The sequence below is a fragment of the Balaenoptera physalus genome (assembly GCF_965194825.1).
Source record: "Balaenoptera physalus genome assembly, chromosome: 8".
NCBI classification, from domain to species: Eukaryota; Metazoa; Chordata; class Mammalia; order Artiodactyla; family Balaenopteridae; genus Balaenoptera; species Balaenoptera physalus.
The window spans coordinates 106,402,749-106,421,430 of NC_138887.1; the positions used below are offsets into that span (position 1 = coordinate 106,402,749).

Genomic DNA, 18,682 nt, shown 5'->3' on the forward strand with positions numbered 1-18,682 from the left:
CTAATATCTATACCAATAATCTAAGGGATTTTAGCTTCACAGTATTCTTAAACACAAAACAGATCAAATATCTTAACCACATTTTCATTGATAGATGATCATTATAAGAAAGTAATTCTCAGAACAATGACCAAGATTATGTGTTAAACAGAAACAGAAACTCAAGAACAGACACCAGTAGAGACAGTCTTTACTCATGAATCTATTGTACATAATATTTTATATATTATATTAAAGCATTGTTTATAAGTTACGCATTCCAAATATGGTAACAGAATGTTCTTCAAACTTCTATGCTTTATGATTTATTACTCTGTGTGTGTCAATAAATTTTCCTTATGTCAATTTCACCATTTCTCAACTGTCTCCTGTTTTTTTTTTCTCTCCTTTTCCTAATAAATAACAAATGTGAGGTGATGGATGAAAAGAAAACTGGGGAAACAAATTTATACAATATTTTCTCTACTACCTGGATACTTCTTGGTGGTCATTTTCCCTCATACTTGTGTCATCTCCTTTACTATGTGATCACTATATGCATTCACTTAGCTTCTCTAAAACTTACTTAACCTTGGCTAACCTGATACAAAAACCTCTCCCATGACTTGCAACTACCTCAAAATTAAATTTTGCTCTTTTCCTAGAATTCATCTATAGACCTACTGTTCCTACAATCTGTCCAAATAGCAAGCTCTCTCTCAATGAAAGCTTTATGCACATATCTGTTCAAGTGTGTGCAAAGTATCCTGTCCAAATACTCTTCTACTCTTGATAATATTCTCACACACTTAACAACTTAGCTAATATGTTCTGCATCTGACAGAACCAAAGCTTTGTGAAACAGTCTGTGATTGGGGTGTCATTAATGCTTAACAGTTTTCAACTTGATTTATATAATTTTTTTTACCTCATTTTATTTTAGGTTTTTATAAGTATAGGGTTTAGGCCTTATGTTTTCTACAGCCAATTTTAATGGATTAGAAGGTGAAGTGACTACATTGGCTTTCAATCTTTCTTCTACCCAAATCCCCCGAGGGATATGGCGGTAAGTGTGGTAAAGGCAATGACTCTTGGGTTGTTCACAAAAAAGTCTTAGAATAGAGGGTTAGGGAAGAGTATATCTTGAAAAGCTTTCTGGCCAGTGGAGTACAGAACTGTGTTCAATATTCCAGCTTGATGCATACCAACTCAGCAAAAGGCCTCAGCCAAAATACCTGCTTCAAAGGATTCAGGCTGGTTACTACAAGTTGTGCTGCATCAGCAGCTCATATCATATCCAAGTTTACGGCAGTAGTTCTCAATAAAGGCAGCATCAAGGGATGCTGGAACATTTTGGAACTCTGTGGGAGCTTTTATTAGGGGAGGTTGTCAAAGTAACTGGGAGACACTATTCGTGTTCAGTGGATGGCAGCCAGGGAAAGCTTACAGCACTCAGGCTAGCCCTGCACCACAAAGAATTGTCCTGCACCACTTTTGAATGTTCTACAAGACATTCATCTAGCTGAGAGGCCTGTTTACAATTAAGTGAACCTAGAAACAAATTATAAACATAAAGTAGTTCCCCAGTTTTGACATATGTTGAATTTAAAAGCAAATACTGTGTAATTAAGGGACAACCACAAGTGCTTTGTTTGAAATTTTACTAAGAATTGCTTCAGAAAAATCACATCATTGGCACTTCATGGTACCTGAGTTGCCAATACATACACCTGTAACAATCTGCCTTTGTAGTTGTCATATTCACAGTGATTCTACAAACAGATGCAAACACCTATTTTATAACATACTGGAAAAAAAGTACTTTACAAACTTATATACGCATACAAGTCATTTGAGAATCTAGTTAAAATACATATTTCAGACCCTGAGGGTCCGCATAATTAAGCTCCCAGGTGATACTAATGCTACCAGCCCAGCGGCCACACCTTGAGTAGCAAGGTTCTAGAGCAGAGGTACCCAAGTATTTACATGCAGAAACAGTCTTTTTATAATTTCTAATTTCTCCTTCACTTTTTTCAAATTATGTATCTACACAGACAGATTATATTATCAAGAAGGCATTGCATGAAACTTAAAGGGTGTTATAAAATATTAGTTTAAAAAAAAGTGGGTACTGGGTCTGAAAAGGTTAAAAGCTGGCTTATGGAAATAAATTCTGGCCAGTATTTGAGTAACACCTTTATAACAACATAAGATTTGTACATAATTACACTGAGCAGCCAGAATACTATTTTCAAAGCACAAATCTAGCCATGTCATCCTGTTCTTAAGAATAGTTAATAGCTTCCCATTGCCTTTAAGATAAAGTGCAAACTCGTTAGCATGTTTTAAAAGCCCTTCATTATCCCTTACCACTTACCTTGTCAGCCTCCTCTCTCACCATTTCACTCTAATTTTCCAGCCAAACAAATCATTTGCAGACTGAGCTCTTTCTCATCCAGAAGCATTTGTATAATTCCTGTGCCTGAAGCACTTTACCCCAGAGATAGCAGGAGAGTACACATCTTCCCCCCAAGGTCAGGTACCATCTCTTGTGCCTCCACAGCACACAACACTCCTCATAGTGTACTGTTGCTTTTATAAATAAACAGGGACTACCTTTTTATTGGTTTATGTTCAATGTCTTACACAATGCCTGGCACACTGTAGGTACTCAATAAATGCTTATTGAAAAATTAAACTGTCTTAGTATTGAACAAAAAGAGTAACATGGGGGACTTCCCCTGTGGTCCAGTGGTTAAGAATCCGCCTTCCAATGCAGGGGACGCGGGTTCGATCCCTGGTCAGGGAACTAAGATCCCACATGCTGCAGGGCAACTAAGCCCACACGCTGCAACTAAGACCCAACACAGCCAAATAAATAAATAAATACAGATCTAAATCTTAAAAAAGAAAAGAATAACATGGATATAAAACACTGGTGGGCCTTAATGTATTAGAAAATGGCCTATGGCCAGTGGCCTATGGCTGATAAGAAATGGTTTGCCCAGGCAAGGGAAATTTAAATAATGTAGACGTTCTATATTAAGTTGCACATTACAGATTCTGTCTGAACATAAGTCAACGAGCAAAACAATACTCTAGTAAATAAAAAAGGTAAAGAGTATGGGTAGTAGGCAGAACACCTTGCATATCACCACATTACCCATATATTTAATGTCCTATATTTACTTCACAGTGAGCCAACTTTAGTACTAACTACCATATAAAAGGCCACATGATAGGATTATAAATTCCCAATGGCATAACTAATGTGTAAAATGTCTTCCTATATATTCTTTGGGAATACAGTCAAGTGTTCATGAACACCACAGAGAAAATAAAAAATGTGGTAAGCAGATGGAAGGATGGATGGATAAATGGACGGATGGAGGAACAACATACCATTCACTGGTGTAAAATACATTGGAATAGGAGCTCTAAGACCAGGGAGGTGGGGAGGATGGGGGTGGTTTCTAGCCCTGGCTCTGCTATGAAATAGCTGAGTGATCCTAGGCAAGTCACTCAACTTCCCTGTGCCTCGGTTTCCCGTTTGTAAAATGAAATGGTTGTGTCTTTAAAGTCTTTCAGTTCCTCAAAGAAGCTGCTCTTTCACGCAGTCACGAACCTGAAACATCCTTTTCCTTATTCGCTGCCCAGCTAATCCCTAATCATTTTTAATCATCCTTTCCTCAGGGAGGCTTTTTGTGGATCTCTGTACTAGCTAAATTCCCCACTGTTACATGTTCCCAAAAAGCCCTGTACTTTCCCTGTTTATAAACGCTCGGCATGCTTACAAGTACTTAATTCTGTCTTCTCCACTGTCTGTAAGCTTGTACGGGTAGAGACTGTCTGCTTGCTAAACCACTTCATCTCCAACATCAAAGTACCTAACAGATTGTAAGTATTCAAGAGTTAATTTACAGAATGAATGAATTAGGTTCTGACAATATAAATTTTTAGGATTTAGGAGATGATTACCTTTAATCATTACCTCTAATTACCATATCTTCTAAGATAGTTTTTTTTTTTTCTATTGAGTGATAAATGAATACATTTGACTATCAGTCTTGGTATGAAGTTTTCAGATGTACAAAAATTATTTTCAAAACAAGCTTTAAATTTTCCTAAATGTTCCTGTTTTGCTAATCAGAATTCAGTCAAATATCAAACTGTCATCATCCAAAAATAAGTAAATCACAGGGATCTTCTTTGCCTCAAAAGTTACCCTAACAATTTGAAACTTCAAGTTTTCTAATGAAGCTGACTTTAAGTTTTCCAATCTGAAAGGGTTAGACAGTTACATTAAGAAAAATTTTAAAGATAATATTTAGAAGTAGTAGGATTTAATAACTAAAACACTCATCTCTGGTCTTCCTAGGCTTTCAGGAGAAATAAGAGAGAGAAACTAATGTTTAAGAAAATTCACTGTCCTCTCACCAAGCAACAATGATTTCAAAAGTATAAAACCAGGACAGTGATTTTTAAGTATATTTAGACTCATGATAAAATGTTCTCACTAGTCACCCCCTAGATTAATTTCTTTCTGTGTAATAGTTCTTCAGATTAATCTTACTAACATCATGTTATTTGAAATGAAAATAAGAAATCTCTGTACATAAGTAAAAACAAACCATAGATTCTAAAGAAGAGGTAGGACCTATAATCCAAACATCAGACTGAGACTATGGCTTAATTTTATCCAGCCTTTGGGTGGTGCTCTGTATGCCTCCAGTACCACAGGTGACTGGATTTTGTATTAAGAAAATCAAGTACATCCATATCCAAGAGTTATAAAATCAAAATAAAAGTTCCATTAATTTACTGGAGTAGCAGGAAATTCCCTGGTCACCTAGTGGTTAGGATTCCGCACTTTCACTGCTGTGGCCCAGGTTCAGTCCCTGGTCAAGGAGCTGAGATCCCACAAGCTGCATGGTGCAGCAAAAAAAAAAAAATTAGTAGGAATAAATAGAGGTAGGTAAATAAAAAACTTGCAGAGGCAAGAAATGCTCTCTGGTTGGAAAAAAAAAGTAGTGTTGAAAGAGGGAGACAGAAGCGTTGGGACAAAGTTGTGGCAGTGTTCAAGGGTGAAGTGGGATTCTGCCTGTCTGGGGAGTTAAGTACTAGATTTAGGAAAAAGGGAGAATTGGCTGCTGAGGTTAAGTCATAGGCCTAAAATGAGCTCTCTCCTTATCTCCTATCTTATTAAAGAAGTCTTCTCCAGTATGAACCCTCTGACTTTGGAAAGAACGTCTCCGGAAGATCATGTAGCCCACTAATGCCAGCATCCCTGGACCTAGGTCCTAGTAATTCTTGAGCTGCCTCCACATTTATTACCAATGATAAAGCCTTCTTAGTAAGGTCAACCTGATTTTTCTCCTCTACTGATCATGAAGCCCTTCACAGCCTCAATACATAGTAAACTTATCAGCAATAAATATTTTTTATTGTCTCTAAACTGATTTGTACAAAATCAATGTATAGACACCTTAAATTTCCTCCTTCTGGGGCCTTTAGCCCACTTAGCCAAGTTCAAAGATTCCCACCTCCCTAATCATATTCACTATAATCCTCCCTCTGATTGCGACCATCATGAGCATTACTTCAAACCCTTCTCAAGGAGTACTTTTGACAGATCCCCCAAATTCGGCTCTCTCCAACATTCTGGCTGCCAATCACTTTCTATCTGCCTTCCCAACAATCTAGTCAGCACCTCCTGGTATATCAGAAACTAAAAGTTAGCAGATGTGCATCCATGGGCATCAAGGAAAGTTATGAGTTCAACATTATTCTAATAAGGCTGGTGGAGGAAGGAGAGAAAAGAGTTAAGTAATAAACAAAAGGGTTAAGACCTCCCCTGCCTCCAAACGAATGACAAAGAACCTGGTCCATAGTTTCCCTTCATCAAATTCTCCCTCTTTCTCCAAAACTGGCTTAAAATGAATGAGTAAAGAATGATGATACAGTATAGCAACAGTTCTATCACTGTTCTATAACCGAGGTTCACTACTTGGGCACGATTTAAAAAAAAAAAAATACGGATCTTTGGTGGGTTCATGAAACTGCATCTCCACTGTTGGTCTTTAATACAGCTACAGAAAAGAGGAAACAAACAGAGTAGTCATGTCACATTAGCCTTAAGAGCAAAATAGAACCATTATCCAACTTTCACAGGTTATTAGCACTAAAGGGGACTTCAGAGATCTAGTTCAACTGCCTAGTTTTACAACTGAAGAAAATGAGCCAAGAAAGATTAATACACTTGCCTAAGATCACAACTGGTCATTGGTTTCTTAGTGATTATTAAAAAAATATTTCCCATTTTCTCCTAAGTTTTAATATTTTCAGGTAAATCCTGCAGTTGGGCAGGGTCAGCTATTATTTCCAAATAAACAAAAAGAAAAAAGGCCAAGTTGAGAAAGAAAAGAGAAGACTTACCTCTGGGTCTGCTAGGCGCTGAGACAGACCTACAACAAAGACGAGGTTTTTTTGTACAACGCGTACACTAGCCAAATGTTTGCGATTTTCTGATATTTTCTGTTTTCTCTCATTTTGTTTCTGTTTTTTCTCATTCTTTATCCTTTGCAGTTCTTCCTGGGAGAGTGGTTTATAAACTGCTGGGTCTTCTGGATATGGCTGTAGGCATAAAACAAATATAGAAGTTAGCATTAAATAAACAGAAAACTGTACGAATAACAATTATCAAATTCTGGATGATGTGTATGCACATCACATCTCCCTTTGTTACAACTCCCTTTTTCTGAATCTTTTCAGTTTTTATTTAATAAAAGTTAAATGTTATATAGAATTGTTTTAAAATACTATTTAAACCACTTTTTGTGCTGAAACTTGAAACATCACCAAAGGTTCTAAAATTTAAAACAACAATCTTGGTATTCCCTACAATGCCTAGCACACAGTTTACAGGAAAATTAGGCTTCTAAGGTACTGTGTAAGAGGCAAAGAGTATAAGTTCTCTCATCTAAATATGGGTTTATGTATTACAATCAACAAATATTTAATGAAAACTTGCTATGTGCTTGGAGATTAATGAAGTACTTATTCTTTAATACATTCCCAGTCTAAGGGCACAGATGGGCAAATAAACAGCAATACATAGATCCTCTGGCCCAGGAGTTTGAACTTAGCTTCAACACTTATTATCCACGTGGTCTTAGGCAAGTCAATTAAACTCTACGCCTCCATATCCTCATAAGTAAAATGAAAATAATCTTAAAGGCTGGTGTAAAAATAACACTCATAAAGCAATTACTATGTGCAACTGGCACAAAGTAATCCCTCAACAAATACTAGTAATTACACTCTTACAATGGTTTCCTCTCTCATCATTATAATTTTGTTTTCATTCCTACTGCTAATGCCAAGACTACTGATGGCCTGAATAAGAGCTGTGGACTCACACTGTCTGGCTTTGAATCTTAGATCATTCTTTACCAAGAGACCTTGGCAAAGTTATGTAATCTGTCTGCCTCAGTCTTCTATTCTGTAAAATGGGAATCAGAGTACTTTATTCAGAGGGTTTCTGTGAGAATTAAGAAAGACAACACACTTATAAAGTAATTAAAATTGTGTTCTGCACAGAAGCATTAAATAAGTCAGTTATTATAACAGCTAACCCTCCATATCTGCAGGTTCCACATCCTCAGATTCAACCAACCATGGACTGAAAATATTTGGGGGTAAAAAATTCCAGAAAGTTCCAAAAAACCAAAACTTGAATTTGCCATGCACCCAGCAACTGTTTACATAGCATTTACATTGTATTTACAACTATTTATATAGTATTTACATTGTATTAGATATTATATGTAACCTAGAGATGATTTAAAGTATATGGGAGGATGTGCGTAAGTTATACCCAAATACTACACTGTTTTATATAAGGGACCTGAGCATCCACGGACTTTGGTATCTGCGGGGGTGGGGTGTGGTGTTCCTGGAAACGATCCCGTGCAGATACCAAGGGACAACTGTACTACTACAAAAAACAGTTAATAATAAATGGAAGATGGAACACACTAAATAATAATATCTAAAAGCTGAATGTGAAGAGATCCCAGAAATGGGAAACTGTGCCTATCAGAATATCAGAAGTGGGGATTAACAGAAATGCTGCCGTCAAGAAAAACAGTAGGGGACTTCCATAGTAGCGCAGCGGTTAAGAATCCGCCTGCCAATGCAGGAGACAGGGGTTCGAGCCCTGGTCCGGGAAGATCCCAGATGCTGCGGAGCAACTAAGCCCGTGCGCCACAACTACTGAGCCTGCGCTCTAGAGCCCGCGTGCCACAACTACTGAAGCCGCGTGCCTAGAGCCCGTGCTCCGCAGCAAGAGAAGTCACCGCAATGAGAAGTCCGCGCACCGCAACTAGAGGAAGACTGCGTGCAGCAACGAAGACCCAATGCAGCCAAAAATAAAATATAAATAAATAAATTTATTTTTAAAAAAAAGAAGAAAAAAGTGGGAATGAGGAAGAGAGGAGGGAGTATCCACAAGCATGAAAACTTGCATGCCTTTAACATAAAGTTACTTTCATCTTTTCATACATAAATTTTTAAAAATTAATTAAAAAAACAAACACCCTCCAATTTGTGAGCACACTTTGATTAATGCTGAAGGCAATTAAGAAAGCGAGATTTCCTTTTATGTTCCTCAACGTCTACTAGTAATAACATAAAGTCTCCAAAAATCCTGTTCTTAAATATTCAGGCATAACTCTTAGTGGTCCTGCAGGATGTAAGCGTCCATACCATTCAATTCCCACATTTAAAAATTTGAATCTATTTGGCATACTCCAACTTACTAGTGAGTGGGAGGCACAGAAAACAGCGGACTCAGTAATTTCCCTGACTTTTGCATGACATGAGGGCTTTCTCCAGAATCAAATACAAAGTTTATGTCACACATTTTAGGGGTTCAATAAATATTTGCCACCTTAATACCAAGCTACTAGCTAGAAGCGGAAATTTAGCACTACTAATTTTCTTTTTTAAAAAAAACTTATGTCGGGCTTCCCTGGTGGTGCAGTGGTTAGGAATCCGCCTGCCAATGCAGGGGACACGGGTTCGAGCCCTGGTCCGGGAAGATCCCACATGCCGCGGAGCAACTAAGCCCGTGCGCCACAACTGCTGAGCCTGTGCTCTAGAGCCCGTGAGCCACAACTACTGAGCCCATGTGCCACAACTACTGAAGCCTACATGCCTAGAGCCCGTGCTCCGCAACAAGAGAAGCCACCGCAATGAGAAGGCCACGCACCACAACGAAGAGTAGCCCCCGCTCACCACAACTAGAGAAAGCCCGCGCGCAGCAACAAAGACCCAACGCAGCCATAAATAAATAAATAAATAAATAAATAAATAAATAAATAAATAAATAAATAAAAAAAAAGAATTGGCTACCATCTTTAAAAAAAAAAAAACTTATTTCAAAGTGTTCTTACATTTTAATTTGAGGAACCAAATGGTTAAGGATCTATTACAATAAATTCAATTCTTCAATCAATGATGTAATCTTCCCAATTTAAATTTTTTCTCTCTCTCCACTCACCCTTCTGTACCTATATTATCTCCTTTCAAATCTTAATCTATCTGCCTGGATGATTTTAATCCCATGAAACTATTCAAAGCTATATGGGCACAAGTATAAAAAGGAACTACATACAAACCAATTAAAATATCTTTCCACAAGATAATTTAAAATTTTCATTTGCAAATGGAAAAGCTATTTTCTACCACAGGATTTCTGGGTAGCTCCTTTCGGAGCGTTTATCATTAAGTTTATTTGAAAGCTGTTGCCCTTCACTAACATCTATAGTGGTGATAGTCTACTCCCTGAGTGCATCAAGCATATAGATTGTTCCTAGTTCCATTTCAAAGTCTAATCCATGCACTGAATCTTACCAGTCCATGATAAGAGAAGTATAAAAATTGAGAAAAAGCATTTGGAAACTTTTATAGCAACTTAACATTGCCACAACATTCAAGTACATCATCAGTGGGCTCTGAAGAATAAGATAGTTATCTGTGTGGTTGTTATCGAACTTAGGTCGTAAATCACATGACACAAGCTGGGTACTAGGCATGCTTAATAGGACCCTGTATCAAACACCAACAGACTATGGCGGGGCGGCGGGGGGGGGGGGGGGGGGAGGGAGGATACAAAAAATCTGGTTCTGCATCAGAGATAGTCTGAAAAACACTGATGTAACTTTTAACTCTTCTGAAAACATGAAGGATTTGACAAGCACTCCGGTTTTTTTCTTTGCTAACAATCTCTGACACTGTAAAATCCTGATAAAAGATGATGCAAAGTAATATAAATGCCAAAAAAATAAAAATGCATACACACACTCAAAAAAAAAAAATGGAGAATGACAATTACCAAAAATCGGGTTGCAGTATCAATTCTCATCAAGTATATTACTGATGCACCACCATGTTGAGTATATAACACTGGTTACCCCAATCTTCTTCTATGTTATTCCAAGTTTTTCCTATGGAAATATACTTCCACAAGACTTCAAAGTCAACTTTAAGTCAACTTTATTGGAATATAACTGCTACATAGTGATACATTACAGATACCAATACAGAAAGATACCAACACAGGAGAACAAATTAGTTTACCATGAATTCCATGATGGTTCCTCCTCCACACACATACCACCATAAAAACCTACTCTACAAATCCAATAATAGAAAATTAATAAGCTAATACAGCAAGATGAGGAAGGGAGGTAGATTAAAGATGGGAGATGAAAACACATAATTTGAATAGCTGCAGAAAGAGACCGTGACACACAAAGCTAGTAATAGTACGAAAAATGAATATAAAGAAAAATATATCTGGTCTACTTTTTGACTGAAACAGATAGGTTAAGCCTAATTTTCTAGGAATATACGATCAAATAAAAATTACAAGTAAAAAATTTTTCTTTAAAGGTACTACTGCATGTTACAAACTAGTGTTAAATAGGACACCTGTGGAGAAGCATTTTTAATGTGTAAAATATTTCTAATTGTGTTAATTTGTCAACAAACTGCCAAACTACTAATTAAGATGGTTTATAGTCTCCAATGTAATCATTTAATTCCTTTCATATGTGTAGTTGTTTCCACTTTTATTCCTAATTTACATGTGTATTTACATGTGTCTTCTGTTTTATTTTCTGATCAGACTTACCAAGACTTTATTTTATTCGTTGTTTCAAAGAACCAGCTCTAACCTTTACTGAAATATTGCTTTTTTCCTATTTCACTAAATTCTACTTAATCCCTACTTTCCACTGTCGCAATGTTTATTCTTTTTCTGGTTTCTTAACCTGGAAATAAGTTCATCTATTTTTGTTCTTCATTTCCTAATTAATGCATTTACAGCTTTATATCTTCCTCTTGCTAAAGACAATGAAAAATACTGTATAAAACTTTTTTCTAACCAACATCTTAAAAACAATAATGATCTGCAGTGGGGAAGTCCCAAGACAATTTTTGGATAAAAGTCAAAACCCAGAGAGATAAGTGGAAAGTCTAAGTAACAACAAATGGGAGAGAGGAACAAATGGGAGAAGAGGGACAGCATTAAAAGTCCAAGGCCATTTTGGTCTTGTTTATGGTTTCCTTTGCTGTGCAAAAGCTTTTAAGTTTCATTAGGTCCCATTTGTTTATTTGTGTTCTTATTTCCATTTCTCTGGGAGCTGGGTCAAAAAGAATCTTGCTGTGATGTATGTCATAGAGTGTTCTGCCTATGTTTTCCTCTAAGAGTTTGATAGTGTCTGGCCTTACATTTAGGTCTTTAATCCATTTTGAGTTTATTTTTGTGCATGGTGTCAGGGAGTGTTCTAATTTCATACTTTTACATGTATCTGTCCAATTTTCCCAGCACCACTTATTGAAGAGGCTGTCTTTTCTCCACTGTATATTCTTGCCTCCTTTATCAAAGATAAAGTGACCATATGTGTGTGGGTTTATCTCTGGGCTTTCTATCCTGTTCCATTGATCTATATTTCTGTTTTTGTGCCAGTACCAAACTGTCTTGATTACTGTAGCTTTGTAATATTGTCTGAAGTCAGGGAGCCTGATTCCCCCAGCTCCATTTTTCATTCTCAAGATTGCTTTGGCTATTCGGGGTCTTTTGTGTTTCCATACAAATTGTGAAATTTTTTGTTCTAGTTCTGTGAAAAATGCCAGTGGTAGTTTAATAGGGATTGCATTGAATCTGTAGATTGCTTTGGGTAGTAGAGTCATTTTCACAATGTTGATTCTTCCAATCCAGGAACATGGTATATCTCTCCATCTATTTGTATCATCTTTAATTTCTTTCATCAGTGTCTTATAATTTTCTGCATACAGGTCTTTTGTCTCCTTAGGTAGGTTTATTCCTAGATATTTTATTCTTTTTGTTGCAATGGTAAACGGGAGTGTTTTCTTAATTTCACTTTCAGATTTTTCGTCATTAGTGTATAGAAATGCAAGAGATTTCTGTGCATTAATTTTGTATCCTGCTACTTTACCAAATTCATTGATTAGCTCTAGGAGTTTTCTGGTAGCATCTTTAGGATTCTCTATGTATAGTATCATGTCATCTGCAAATAGTGACAGCTTTACTTCTTCTTTTCCGATTTGGATTCCTTTTATTTCTTTGTCTTCTCTGATTGCTGTGGCTAACACTTCCAAAACTATGTTGAATAATAGTGGTGAGAGTGGGCAACCTTGTCTTGTTCCTGATCTTAGTGGAAATGGTTTCAGTTTTTCACCATTGAGGACAATGTTGGCTGTGGGTTTGTCATATATGGCCTTTATTATGTTGAGGAAAGTTCCCTCTATGCCTACTTTCTGCAGGGCTTTTATCATAAATGGGTGTTGAATTTTGTCGAAAGCTTTCTCTGCATCTATTGAGATGATCATATGGTTTTTCTCCTTCAATTTGTTAATATGGTGTATCACATTGATTGATTTGCGTATATTGAAGAATCCTTGCATTCCTGGGATAAACCCCACTTGATCATGGTGTATGATCCTTTTAATGTGCTGTTGGATTCTGTTTGCTAGTATTTTGTTGAGGATTTTTGCATCTATGTTCATCAGTGATATTGGCCTGTAGTTTTCTTTCTTTGTGACATCTTTGTCTGGTTTTGGTATCAGGGTGATGGTGGCCTCGTAGAATGAGTTTGGGAGTGTTCCTCCCTCTGCCATATTTTGGAAGAGTTTGAGAAGGATAGGTGTTAGCTCTTCTCTAAATGTTTGATAGAATTCACCTGTGAAGCCATCTGGTCCCTCAGAATCGGAGAAAATATTTGCAAATGAAGCAACTGACAAAGGATTAATCTCCAAGATTTACAAGCAGCTCACGCAGCTCAATAACAAAAAAACGAACAACCCAATCCAAAAATGGGCAGAAGACCTAAATAGACATTTCTCCAAAGAAGATATACAGATGGCCTACAGACACATGAAAGAATGCTCAACATCATTAATCATTAGAGAAATGCAAATCAAAACTACAATGAGATATCAGCTCACACTGGTCAGAATGGCCATCATCAAAAAATCTAGAAACAATAAATGCTGGAGAGGGTGTGGAGGAAAGGGAACACTCTTGCACTGTTGGTGGGAATGTAAATTGATACAGCCACTATGGAGAACAGTATGGAGGTTCCTTAAAAAACTAAAAATAGAACTACCATACGACCCAGCAATCCCACTACTGGGCATATACCCTGAGAAAACCATAGTTCAAAAAGAGTCATGTACCAAAATGTTCATTGCAGCTCTATTTACAATAGCCAGGACATGGAAGCAACCTAAATGTCCATCGACAGATGAATGGATAAAGAAGATGTGGCACATATATACAATGGAATATTACTCAGCCATAAAAAGAAATGAAATGGAGGTATTTGTAATGAGGTGGATGGAGTTAGAGTCAGTCATACAGAGTGAAGTAAGTCAGAAAGAGAAAAACAAATACAGTATGCTAACACATATATATGGAATCTAAGGAAAAAAAAAAAAAAGCCATGAAGAACCTAGTGGCAAGACGGGAATAAAGACACAGACCCACTAGAGAATGGACTTGAGGATATGGGGAGGGGGTGGGGTGAGATGTGACAGGGTGAGAGAGTGTCATGGACATATATACACTACCAAATGTAAAATAGATAGCTAGTGGGAAGCAGCCACATAGCACAGGGAGATCAGCTTGGTGCTTTGTGACCACCTAGCGGGGTGGGATGGGGAGGGTGGGAGGGAGGGAGATGCAAGAGGGAAGAGATATGGGAACATATTGTATGTGTATAACTGATTCACTTTGTTATAAAGCAGAAGCTAACACACCATTGTAAGGCAATTATACTTCAATAAAGATGTTAAAAAAAATAAAAAAAATAAAAATAAAGCTTGGATTACCAAAAAAAAAAAAAAGTCCAAGGCCAAATCAAGGTGAAGAATTTTGGGGGAGATCACTCCCACGTTAAGCTGAGACCCAGCCCACTCCCAAAGAACTCATTTTGTCTCAGGGTAAGTACAAACTACACAGAGGTCAGTACAAGATAAGAAAAAAGGAAAAGGGTGTAGAAGAAAACCATCCTAGAGAAGTTGAAACCAACCCCAGGGAAGATGTGCACCCAGGAGAACAAAAGACCTTTATGGTTGGCCAGAGCGAAGACCTTTACACTTAAGGCATCCTTAATGGCAATGTTTACAGGATCCAGCAGAAGCCAAATCAAAGCCTCTCTACAGGAGGGCAAATTCATCTTGGGCCTTGGAGAACCCTACAAATAATTCAATGACAACCACGAAGTAGATACAGACAACAAATCACATAAGGAAATAAAACAACATGAATGACAACCAACAGAAACATCCCTCACAAGACTTCAGCTTCTCGAATTATTGGACAGATTTTAAAACAATAATTCTAATCTGTCTAAACAAATATATGACAAACTTGAAAATATCTGCATGGTATAAAAAGCTTTTTAAAAAATCAAGTATCAAAAAAGAACAAACGTTACTTCTAGAAATGGAAAACACAATGGCAAAATTTAAAAACTCAGTAGACTAGACCTAAAAAAAAAATTCTGATTGATCAGAAGAGATCATCCATTAATGCATGAAAGGAAGAAAAAGAAAGAAACAGAAAAGAGATTAAAAGAAATGGCAGATAGTGAAAAGATCTGGAAAATATTTAATCAGAGTCTCAGAAAGAGAGGAAAGAGAATAAATGCAACAGCTGAAGAGATAACAGCTTAATTTTTTCCAGAACTAATGAAACTCACCAAATCCACAGATTCAAGAAGCCCTACAAACACCAAGAGGAATAAATAGAAATACACAAGTGAGTTCTACTTTCTGGAACTGATTAATATATCCATTGTGGCCTAACAGTCAATCTCTGTGCCCACTATACCTGTATTTTAAACTTTTGTACAAATTTATTTGTACAGACTTGTGTGCATGCACAAACACACACATGCTTGCTAATTGTGTTAATCAAATTTTCCATTTCCTTTTTATTGTGTACTTCATATATTTCTAAAATACAGAAATTAGAAGTCTCTCCATTATGCATGTGGGTGCAGTTTCTCCTGGTATTTACATCAGCTCAATATACTTCTTAGCTCTGTCAAGTAAATAAAAGTTTCGTGACTTTAGGGGACCTTTCATCAGTAAGAAAAATATCCTCTTTATCTTTTTTAAATGTGTTTGATCTTGAATTTGATTATGACTAACTAATATCAGTACTATTATACTTTCTTTCCTATGATTTCCATTTGCCCACTCTATCTTTTTTCCCCTAGTTTCCCTGATAATTTTCTTATATGTGTTCCTAGTCAAACAGTTCTACAAGGTTTATTAGGAAAAAGAGCAGTCCCCCATATCTTTCCTCCCCCTCAACAGTTGCCTCGCCCTAAAAATAATCTATTCTTTTAGATGATTCTTCTGTCATTTACTATCACATCATTAAATAACATGCTTCCTGATTTTTCAGTATTAAATATTATTACATTATGCAAATTGAAGATTCAGATTTCTTTCAGCCAGCCTAACCATACATTCCAAGCCTACTTTCCAACCTTCCATCCTAATTTTGGTTAGGTCAAGGGTCACAATTACATTATTATGAAGTTCAAATATTATTTATACACTTCGACCTCCAGCCATGACAGATTAGATGGTAACAGACTAGGGCTACCAGCATAAACAACTAGAAAACTAGACAAAATATATGAAATAACTGTTTTCAGACACTGAACAACAGACAGTGAACAGCAGGTCTATGACCTCTGAGAGAAAAGAAAGAAAAAAGATGAAAACCACAAGTGTCCCAGTTTTCTGCTCTTCTGGCACTTACTGGACCTTGGCACTGGGTCCAACGGTCACAATGAGCAGAGGGGGACAGTGTTCAAAATTTGAAGAGGTTGAGGGAACTGAAACTTATTGGGCAAAATACCACAAAGGGGGAACTAGTACAAAAAGAATTCCAGAAATCTACATACAGGAATCCTGTGGTAGCCAGTTTTCATAACAGCCCTCCTGAAGACACCCTGATAGAGTGAGTGTAAACAATGAATTTAGGGAGGAAATAAAAAAGAACACCAGTCACATGTACTCTTTCAGAATATAGAGGAGGAAACATTTCCTGAAACCAGTATTTCTTTGGTACCAAATCTAAAAACAACATAAAAGAAAGCCACAGATAAATACCTCTCATGACACAGACGCAAAACTCCTCCTGAAAATATTAGCAAATTGAAAATAAAAAGGATAATACATCATGATCAAATGAGATTTACCTTTGGGAGGGAAGGTTGATTAAAAAAATCAACCTAAATCACTGTTTCTACAGAACAAAGGAGGTAACACACGATCATCTCAATAGAAGCAGAAAAGGCATTGGATAAAATGCAACACCCACTCATGATAAAAACTCTCTGTAGGCAAAGAATAAAAGCAAACTTCCTCAACCTGATAAGGACCATCTACAAAAAAACAGTGGCATACTTAATAGTGAAATACTCAACGTCTTCCCACTAAGATTGGGAACAAACAAGGATATGTGTTCATCCCACTTTTATCCAAGGTTATAGTGTAGGGCTTACCCACTGCAATAAGGCAAGAAAAACAATTAAAAAAAATAAAGGTTGGAAAGAAATAAAACTGTCTTTATCCACAGAAGATGTGATCATCTATTTAGAAAATCCTAATGAATCTATTTAACAAAAATTAATTATTCTACATAATGACAATGAACAACTGGAAAATGGAATTTTAAAAACAGTATCATGTGCCAAAGCTCAAAAAAACACAGGGACTTCCCTGGTGGTGCAGTGGTTGGGACACCACCCTTCCACTGCAGGGGGCACAGGTTTGATCCCTGGTGAGGGAGCTGGGATCCCACATGCCATGTGGCGTGGCCAAAAAAAAAACCAAAATAAATTCCACCCCCCCGCAAAAAAAATAGTTATAGGCAAATATAACAAAACATGCTGTACTCTGTACATGAAAACTACAGAACATTGTTTCTGAAATGTTTAAAACCTAGAAAAATGGAAAGATAAAACTTATTCATGACCTATATGAGTCAACATCTTCAAGATGTCGTCTTTCCTCAAATTGACCTGCTTATTCAATGCAATCTCAACCAAAATTCCAGTAGGCTTTTTGTACAAAATGACAAGCTAATTAAAAAACTTATGTGGAAAGGCTAAGGTTCAGATACACAGAATAAATTCTAAAAAGAATAACAAATTTGAAAGTTTTTATTGTAACAGATTTGAAGATTTAGAGTAGTCAAGACAGTATGGCATTGACAAAAAGATAGACATAATCATCAGTGGAAGAGATACAGACTCTAGAAATAGACTGACACATTTATGAGCAACTGATTTTCATGAGAGTCCAAAACCATTCAAAAGTAAAGGGATGGGGCTTCCCTGGTGGCGCAGTGGTTGAGAATCTGCCTGCCAATGCAGGGGACATGGGTTCGAGCCCTGGTATGGGAAGATCCCACATGCCGCGGAGCAACTAGGCCTGTGAGCCACAACTGCTGAGTCTGCGCGTCTGGAGCCTGTGCTCCGCAACAAGAGAGGCCACGATAGTGAAAGGCCCGCTCACTGCAAAGAAGAGTGGCCCCCGCTTGCCGCAGCTAGAGAAAGTCCTCGCACAGAGACGAAGACCCAACACAGCCAAAAATAAATAAATAAATTTATTAAAAAAAAAAAAGTAAAGGGGTAGTCTTTTCTACAAAAGATGCAGTAACAACAGGATATCTGTATGGGGAAAAAAAAAAAATCTCAACCCCTACGTCATATCTGAGCCATTGCAGCATAATATGATTACTTTTCCTTTTCTGTACAAGTTTTTGTTTCCCATAGAGTTAATAACTGTGTTTTGTCTGATTAGATCTCTATGTGTTTATTACTAATTCAACCATCAAATTTCCTTCAATTGTTGAAATGGCTTCACAAGACATTTCTCTTTAAAAACACCAAGTATTCTTTCATTTTGATCTTTTTGTAGAGATTCCCCTTGGAGCTTTCTGATTTGCCACATTCTGGATTAACTGCCCTCTACAGGTCACATCTTTCATCTTTCCCCATCATCCAAGAAATCCCACTGCTTCTTGCCTATGTTTGATTACCTATTTCCTCTATCCCATGTTATTTTTTTCTCTTCTTCATTCCTT

At 37.0% G+C, this 18,682-nt stretch overlaps 1 protein-coding gene and 1 long non-coding RNA gene across 9 annotated transcripts in view; one reads left to right on the plus strand and one right to left on the minus strand.

Moving 5' to 3' along the window:
- The window catches only part of CNOT4 (CCR4-NOT transcription complex subunit 4), a 143,713-nt gene that overhangs the window by 59,113 nt on the left and 65,918 nt on the right, over nucleotides 1–18,682 (minus strand). For all 8 annotated transcript variants that reach the window (XM_082472987.1, XM_082472989.1, XM_082472986.1 and 5 more), the window contains one exon: nucleotides 6,418–6,615. In XM_082472987.1, the coding sequence (XP_082329113.1) occupies nucleotides 6,418–6,615 (198 nt within the window). The remainder of the gene's footprint in view (nucleotides 1–6,417; nucleotides 6,616–18,682) is intronic.
- Nucleotides 6,634–18,219, plus strand: LOC309666103. Its single transcript, XR_014266900.1, has 2 exons — nucleotides 6,634–11,587; nucleotides 14,423–18,219. It is a non-coding gene; the product is annotated as an uncharacterized lncRNA (long non-coding RNA).